This window comes from Buceros rhinoceros, unplaced genomic scaffold (assembly GCF_000710305.1).
Source record: "Buceros rhinoceros silvestris isolate BGI_N320 unplaced genomic scaffold, ASM71030v1 scaffold13992, whole genome shotgun sequence".
Lineage (NCBI taxonomy): Eukaryota > Metazoa > Chordata > Aves > Bucerotiformes > Bucerotidae > Buceros > Buceros rhinoceros.
The window spans coordinates 7,999-16,966 of record NW_010400772.1 but is presented as its reverse complement, the minus strand read 5'-3'; the positions used below and the strand labels follow the sequence as shown (position 1 = coordinate 16,966).

The 8,968-nt window shown below is 40.6% G+C and overlaps 1 protein-coding gene across 1 annotated transcript in view; it reads left to right on the top strand.

The window, feature by feature from the left end:
• The window catches only part of CPEB4 (cytoplasmic polyadenylation element binding protein 4), a 39,375-nt gene extending 32,950 nt beyond the window's left edge, over nucleotides 1-6,425 (top strand). Inside the window, exons 5-9 of the mRNA XM_010132022.1 lie at nucleotides 125-214; nucleotides 839-957; nucleotides 1,835-1,949; nucleotides 2,161-2,342; nucleotides 5,609-6,425. Coding sequence (XP_010130324.1) covers nucleotides 125-214; nucleotides 839-957; nucleotides 1,835-1,949; nucleotides 2,161-2,342; nucleotides 5,609-5,836 — 734 coding nt within the window. The 3' untranslated portion in view covers nucleotides 5,837-6,425. The remainder of the gene's footprint in view (nucleotides 1-124; nucleotides 215-838; nucleotides 958-1,834; nucleotides 1,950-2,160; nucleotides 2,343-5,608) is intronic.
• The last annotated feature ends 2,543 nt before the right edge of the window (nucleotides 6,426-8,968 follow it).

The following is an 8,968-nucleotide window of genomic DNA, read 5'->3' as shown; positions in this document are numbered from 1 at the left end:
GAACCTTTAGGATCACAGAACGTTTATTTATAGGATGAAGCTACCTGAAATCAGAGTTCTTCAAATGTCTTCCATTCAATTTATTTTAATTTCAATATGTGCCTTTTCCTTTTTCTCTTTACAGATGAGATCACTGCTAGTTTTCGTCGCTTCGGACCTTTAATTGTAGACTGGCCACACAAGGCAGAGAGCAAATCTTATTTTCCTCCTAAGGGTGGGTATCTGATAACCAATAACATAGGAGCATTTTTAGAATAATTTTTCTTGATGAGACTCCACTTTAGACATGATTTTTGTAACAATGACCCAGTGTTTAGGGGAAAAAAAGTTGAATCCTTGGGATTGTTATAAACTGGTGAATTCACAATGTGGCTTTGCAATTATTCTGCACTAGAAGAATTCTTCCTTAGCTTCCTGTTTTTGCTTTATTCCATTTTCCTTTTTTTCTCCCTGTTCTTCATTTTTGTAATAATAGTCACGACTAGCCCCCTTCAAAGGGACTATGTGCCCTCCACAGAAGCTGGGAAGGATTTGTGATTATATTAACCACCATCCTGGCAGGTTTGCCTCTTCGGCTGTGGCTTTTGTCCAGTTCATGCTGCTGGCTTAACCTTTCAAAGGAAACGGGGAGAGAGTGTGCTGGTCAGCAAGCTCCCTGCTTCCCTCCACGTCTCTGTAGAGGACTTGCAGGAGGCTGGGCTGGAAATGTGTGAGAGCATCTGAAAGTTTATCCCTCACTGTATGGGAGCACGGTGACATGCTGCCAAGCATAATTCTGGGTTAAATTATTATCCTACAGCCAAACGGACAAAAGAAGTTGTGTTTTTTGGTTTTGTAGGATATGCATTTTTGCTGTTTCAAGATGAAAGCTCTGTACAGTCACTGATTGATGCATGTATTGAAGAAGATGGAAAGCTCTATCTTTGTGTTTCCAGCCCCACTATCAAAGACAAACCGGTAGGTAGAATTGTCAGGGCCTGCACAATTCCTGTCTGATAACCAGAAATTGTTCTCGTTGGATGCCTTTTTTCCTTTTTTCTGTCTTCAGAATGCTAATGTTTAGATTTCTTTAAGGTGTCAAATGAAGTTCTCAGAGAACACCAATTTACTGATTTTTTTAAACTAGACATTATGTTAGTCTAGTTACGATTAATGTTTTTCTTAGAAAAAGGTTCGCTAAATTTCACCATTGCTGTTATTTCCAGACAGGTATTTTATGCTTATTATTGATTAAAATGTCAGTTTCATGTTGTCTGAGTGTCGCATGTAATGAGTTTTGACAGAGACAAACCCAAAGAAACATAATGTGGCAAATCACTAGTACAAATACTTTTGAGGCTGATGCGAGTCTGTTAATAGTTGGGGAGACTTCTGCTATGTTCCTGTACTTCAAATTTGGCCAGCTGTAGGCAAATGTAAAGCAGCTAGTTTTGCATAGTAAATAAACACACAACTGCGCGCACTGGAGCCTGGTGCTTTGAGATAATGCTAGTCTAGTGCCTGCACTTGGCTAGAGCAGCACAAATAGCGTAGATAGGTACGCACTGGTGCGGTTCAGACAGCAAAGCTGGGGCATGATTAAGTAAACGTGTCAGTGGAGGGTGAGTTTTTTCCCAGAAATTTGGGTAACACGGAAGTGGTGAAATTTAGCACGATCTGTCTTAACAGAGCTTACTGCTATTTCAATTTGAGAAATGATTGCTGAACAAGTCAAAAACGAGTGGAGGAAGTACAGCTGTTTAAAGAGATGTTCTTTGTAGGATACTGTTTTAATTTATATTACTGAGACACTTTGAATTGTGAATGGTTAAAAAAAAAAGCTTTTTGTCCATAGGTTCAGATCCGGCCTTGGAACCTTAGTGATAGTGATTTTGTTATGGATGGTTCACAGCCTCTTGACCCACGAAAAACCATTTTTGTTGGTGGTGTTCCTCGGCCTTTACGAGCAGGTACACTGCGTGTTCCGCAGCACTGGGCATGTTGAATATGCAGTCTGGTTTGGGGGGCAACGGGGGAAACAAGTTATTTCAGCAAGGGAAGTATTAAGTGTTCGTGACACTTACAGTGGGGGACATGAACACAAATGGACTGTTTGGTTTGATGCTTTTAGAAAAAATGACCAAGTCTACACCACTGTCCCGTTTTCCTTTCCTGGTGTAGTGGAACTTGCAATGATAATGGATCGGCTGTATGGAGGGGTGTGCTACGCTGGGATCGACACAGACCCGGAGCTGAAGTACCCAAAAGGAGCTGGGCGGGTTGCGTTTTCTAATCAACAGAGTTACATAGCTGCTATCAGTGCTCGCTTTGTTCAGCTGCAGCATGGAGAGATAGATAAACGGGTAAGGTCTTCAAGCGTGTTCTATTTTTGTTCAGAGCTTTCTCTAGAAACGCTTTTCCATGTAAATGTGTGTCATTGTGAAGACTGTAAATGTTACATCAGATTAATTGCATATTTAGGGCTAGATTGTGCCACTTAGATACAACACAGAATAAAAATGAAGGAGTGGGACAGAGCTGTTGCTTCTGGAATGTGGGAGGCAACTGTGATGCAGACTTTCTCAAATTGCTTAGCATAACGGGAAGCATGTCAGCTGCCTTGCCCTTTTATAAGAATATTGCACTCGTCATGTACTCCCACTGCAAGTATTTGTACTTGTGCTGTTTCTGTAAGGTCAGGGAGTAAAGTATCTGCCAAGGATGGAGCAGTTCTTACTCCTGTTCTGCATCTTTGGAGAGAATGGGCAGGTTCTAGTCCTCGTGTTATACGTGGTGTGGTGGGTGTTCCTAAAGAGCATCACAGCAATGCACTGCAAACTCGTTAGCGTGCGTTACAGCCTTGCCGCCATCCTCCGCAGCTTACGTAAAGCCTGTGTCTGGTTATTTTATTCCTTTATTGACTTTGCCCATTACAGTGACCTTCAGGCCACAGTTTTGAGAAACTCACATCCTTACACCTACTGCTCTAATTCGTGCTTTGTCTCTGGATTTTTCTTACATGACTGCCATATAGTTATACAGAGGAAAATCCCCAAACTTGGCTGATTGGCTGATTATCATTTCACTTCTGCTTTGGCTATAAAGCTTGGGTAGAAGAATTGTAACAACAATGTGACTGTGGGCCTGTGAATCGGAATGTCTTTGTTCTAATCTTGGCTCTGAAATAAGTTCTGTACGGCTTTGAACAAATAATTTGAGCTGCCCTTGTGCAACTTCTGCTTGCATAAGCAGACACTTGGGTGAATAGGTCCATTGAAGCTGGTGGGACTACAAATTCGAGTAAGTACTTGTGAACTCTAGCAAAGATTTTGCAATCTATTTCCCCTTCTCTCCTGTCACTCCTCATTTTCCCATTTTGGTGTGTAGTTCAGAAGCAATGTGGGGAGACAGGTGCTCAGAGGATTCATTGTAAGACGGGTTGGGTGCATGAGAGAGATGAAAGTTCAGCAGTGGCAATACTACTTTTCATTATTAAGGTAGTAGTTTTTCTAATAAAGTTTTTCTGTAAAAATAAAATAAAAATTACTGACAAGGGATTTCCTGTAAATTAGGCAAGGAGGTGCTGCCAGAGGGGCTGCCCTTCAAAGAGGTAATGCAAATGAAATGCACAGTGGCCTGTAACACCTGCCACTGCGGAGTTCCTGATGAGTGCCGCCACCCTAAGCGTGCCTGGCCAAGCTGCTGTAGTTTAGTCTTTTTCTGTGTGGCTGGGAAGCCTCACTGTGCCCAGCACACGTAACAATCGCAGCCATATTTGGCACATGCACTTCAGCACACTGAGTAAATGCACTGAGGGCTCTGACTAATACCTGTGGGTTGCAAACTTGCACAAAACCAGCACTGCAGTAACAGGGTAAAGCAAGCAGAGGTATAAGTACCTCTGTGGTAGTTTGGTCCCTGAATATGTCTGAGCAGACATCGTAGAGCAGGAGAATTGCCAGGTTAAGAAGGACTGCATAGCACATTTGAGGGTTCTCCTCTTAGCACGGGTAGGACAACACTCATCAACAACTACTCAGCCTCACAGTACACGGCAAACGAGGCGATAATGGTAATACACAGTGTTAGGAGTATCTGCCTGCCTCCGCTCTTTAACAAATTCATTCTTCTGGGTTGGTGTGAAGGGGTGTTGGAGTGACACAACTCTAGCAGTGGAACAGGAGAAAAACTGAAGTACAAAAGAAAAGGCAGCTCTGCTGTCTCCAAGTAGTTCATATGTAGTGTAAGCATCAAACTATGGCAGTGCCCTGTCTGGACTGTGATAAAATGGGGTAAGTTTAAAAATACGGGAACTTTTGAATATCCTTATTTGAATGAGCTGGCACACCTGTGGGGCTTGGGGCGGGCAGAAGGGAGCATCCCTGAGCCAGATGCAGAGCTAACAGACTAGCAGTAGAGACACCAGTCACAGTCTGGATATTTGGAAATGTTTTTGAAAACATCTAATTAAATGAGCTTCAGAGAAGGCGCACAAACACTTCTAGAACAGGATCTTGTACCTACACTTTTTTAACGTGAAGTTTTGGGTTGCACTTCTGGTGTCACACGGGCCTTTCACAGTTCTGTGGAGCGAAAGAATGGAGGTGATTTCTGGTTTGGAGGTGAATCTGAGCTTTTAGGGGATGGCGGTGCTGCCGTTGTGGTTTAAACGTCTAAACAGCACATCTAAACGAGCTGCGCTGTAGCCAGCTTGGATACTGCTAGCAGCAAGCTTGGTGTCACAGAGAAAGTGCTCTCAAGGAGTGCTGTGAGCAGGGTTTTGTAGCCCTGGTACAGCAGGCTTGGTTTTGGGATGCAAATGCCTAGATCAAAAGCTAGCAGCCTGCAGATGTTACCGTGTAGATGTACCCTTGGAGCACCAGCTGGTAAGTTCCTCTGAGTCATTGTTGGTTAAGATCTTGAAGAATTTTCTTTTCCCCTTTCTTGTCTGCCGTGCTGAATTACAGCCCTTAGTGCCAACAGCGTAGGTGGGCATCAGTCCCATTTAAAGCTTCTCATTTGATCCCCACAAGATCAGGTGGGATTTCTTTTGCTGAGAGGACTAAGCCACAGAAAAAGAAAACAGAAATGTGCTGTTCATTGAAGATAATAAATGAAATCTTTTAACGTTGGAAATTCAGATGTGGAATTTGCAGACCATGTGCATGTTTCATCTGCAGTTACAGTGTTGTGTAAACAGTTTACATTCCTACCTGAAAGGGTAGGAGCTTAATTGTGCATCTGACTGTACATAGAAACAAACCCCCAGCATCCTCCGGGATATCGATGTGAATCTGTGTATCGGTGCTGTAACAGTAGGTTGGTAGGTCCTTTCTGTAGATCAGTGACAGCTCCTGGGACGCCGATGGTCAGCACTGGTTTCTGGGGTTTTTAAGTATCAGGGAGGACAGCGGGAGCAGGATTGTTCTCAAGTTAAGTGCCTGTAGTTTTGGGTGTGTAATATTGATATATCATATGTAATGAGGGGGGATATTCCTGAGTGCTGTGTTCCCTGTTACAGACCTGTGATCACAGTCCTGCTAGGACACAGACAGTAAATAGCATAGAATTGTCATTATCTCCGTTGTTACTAAGAATTGTAAACTTTCTTCTCATTTTCTGAATACAGGTGGAAGTTAAGCCATATGTCTTGGATGATCAGCTTTGTGATGAATGTCAGGGGGCCCGTTGCGGTGGAAAATTTGCTCCATTTTTCTGTGCTAATGTTACCTGTCTGCAGTATTACTGTGAATATTGCTGGGCTGCTATCCATTCACGCGCTGGCAGGGAATTCCACAAGCCCCTGGTGAAGGAGGGAGGAGATCGCCCAAGACATATTTCATTCCGCTGGAACTAAATGATCACTGCAGTGCTCATATGCAGGCTCAAATTAAGTGCACTCTTCTGTTATCCTGATTGTCCCTACCCCACCCCACCCTTTCTCTTATTCAAGATAGCATGTCCTTTTGTAGTAGTCTGTAATTTAACAATAGTATAATGAAAGAATGACCTATAATATGGGTATTTTGTAGAATCTTGTCATTGAGAACTGTATTGGGAACTCCTTTTCATATTGGTAACATGTTGCGAGTGAGTTGTGTTCTCTTGTCTTTACTACCGAGAGAACGCTTAATTTCATGCAACGTTTTCTTAGAGGAGAGAAAAATATTAAGAAAAGAGAATTGAAACAATAGAGTATTTTGGTTTTTTAATTAAATTATTGTTAATAAAGAACATAAGAATACTTTTATTAAAATAACCATGTAACAATAACACTATCAGTCTGTTCTGACACTTTTCCCCCAGGGAAGCCTGTTTTTGCCTCTCTTTTTGTTTCTACTTTGGATTTTTCCAGCAACAGATGAAGTTAGCATTTACCTACCAACAGGAAAGAGCATGTTTAAAGCAACAAAAATGCATGAGCAAAGTTGAAGCAGCATTATAATAACGATCTTTTTAAAAAAATCTGTTAAGGGTTTTGAGGCTGAAATGTTAGCTCGGTATGTATCTGATCGTGCCTCTGACTACCACCCACATCCAAATTACTGATGAGATAGGCAGAGCTTACTATATTTTCATCAAAATGATTACATTTTAAGAATTCCTGAATGTAAAAGTTGAGTAAAGTTACTACTGAGGGGGGAGTGCACTTTTTTTTCAGTAAGAGAACTCAATTGTCTGGTTACAGCCCTAGAAATCCTACCAAAGCTAGAGTAATAACAACTAGTTAACTGGCGTTTCCTCTCCTGAAGGATAAATATATAGATTTTATTTTTGATGGCTATATATAACTCTATATCCTAATATACTAACATTCATCAGGGGCCAGCCTTTGCTCTCCATTTTGACACGAAAAAGTAGAAAACCTAAAGATACCTCAAGGATATCACTGATTTTTACTGAAGTTTTGATACTCCATTGTGTCACACGAACTATAATTGGCTGCTTATTCGTTTCCCATCTTGGATGTAAAGTTAGTTTTAAATACCCTCTTAGCTGTAACAGAAGGCATGCACCTAGGTAGTTTCCAAGTCTTGCTTTGCACCGTTTTCTGAATTTGTGCATGAAATGGTGCAAGCGTGCGTTTGCCTCTCGTACTCTTCTCGTAGAAAGAATCCCAGCTAAGGTTCCACCTCTTCAGAACTTAATGTGGAGACTAAAGAAACACAGGTGTTTGACGTGCCGCCGTTGCTCAGTTAATGCCTGCTTTATTAGAAACGAGTTCGACCTTGGGAAGCATTAACACAGTAAGTGTTAACTGAATGACAAAGAGTGGGTGCAGGGGTTTAGTTTGAAATAGTCGAATGAAGGAGTAGTTCTGAAAATTATTTTTATTACTTTTGAACTAATGCCCTGGCCAACTTCTCAAATGATTATTTAGCAGTGTGCAAACAAACGAATTTAGTGGCAATCTTCCGAACTGCCCAAGTGGCATATGGTACCATCCCAGACTCTCTCAAACCAAAGACTTGCCTCAGCACTGCTTGGGAAACATCTGCTCCGTTAAAAGCCTTTGTCGGCCCCCCTCATCCCCTTTCCCCAGCCCAGATGATCTTCATGGGAAGCAGTTTTTATTTTCAATACAGGCTTTAATGAACTATACCTTACCAAGTTCCAAAGGTCAAAATGGAGACATTTGCTGTCTACTAGTCAAGTATAGAAAGGGAGCTGCTTTTACTGAAATCCCTGAAAATATTGACAACAGTAATGCAAATGCAGAGTGCTCTTGTGTAGATTGTCAGGGACTTTTTTTTCTCTGAAGTACATAATTATAGTTGGAATGTTCCTTTAATTTTTTTAATGCTTGTAGGTGGCTTGGGGTGTGCTATTGTGCCGATCCTACCCAGTAAACAGGTGAGATGGGTTACCATTACGAGAAATAACACTGTTTGAGAACTAGCTTTGAATAATAATTTTCCCTTTGTACATGACCTGCTGAATTTCGGTACAGTGTTTTTGTAGCTAACTTATTTTGTCATGCACATAATGTATATTTGTTATGCACTACTTTTGTATATCTTGTTTTTCCAACAGTGAGCATTTTTAGGCACACTTTTCACTGACGGGATATCTCTTTATGCAATACCTCAATTTTTCATATTGCAAAGAGTAGCTTTTTGTACTTTTATTACTGAGAGATCTTCATATACTTCATTTTTTAATATAAATAATTTTAATAAATTTTATTTTCTTATATTCTGCTTTTTATACATTTCAGTGCTCTGCATACATTTTGAATTATGGATGTTGTGCACTGGCAATGCTATTTTAGAATCTGCAGAGAAAAGAAAGCATGTTGCTTAAACATCTTAGCCCAGCACCAGGTATTTGGTGTACATATAATTTAAGAAATAGTATATGTAAAGTTGAGAATTAAAGAAGAAAAGCATGAAAGTGACAAATGACACTGTCTTTAGACCCATGAAATTTAAATGCATAAATATAGTGTAGAAATCTAAAAGTAAAGAAACATCAAAATTGTCTACCGCTTCTTACTGAGTTTTTAAAAATTATACACAAATGCAGACGTTTTTGGTGAATGTTTAGCCATTTTTAATATTAATGAAAAATCGATGTTAGGTGTTTGATGCAGAAATGTGTCTGCTCTTTTAAATTATATTTAAAGAGTAAAAGAGAGCCTGCTAGGTGGCAGGCATGTAATGTTAGTATGCATGACTAATGTAAGAAATTGTTATTCTACTAATATTCACTTGTGATTGTGTGACAAGCGTGTTTACAGATTATTTGGTTACACTTCGATTTACAGGGCATAAACAATTATATACATTACTCTGTACTTAACTAGTGATTACATGTCCTGCTAATTACATGGGATTTGTAGTTGGGGTTACCGTGTAGCTCCAAACATAATTAACATGTAATTGGGTTACCAGTGGTAGGGTATCACTTCAGTTTGCAAAGGGGTTAAGCAGCATGTGGTTTTATCACACCAGCATGGCACCGGCCATGTATTTACAATGTAGTTACA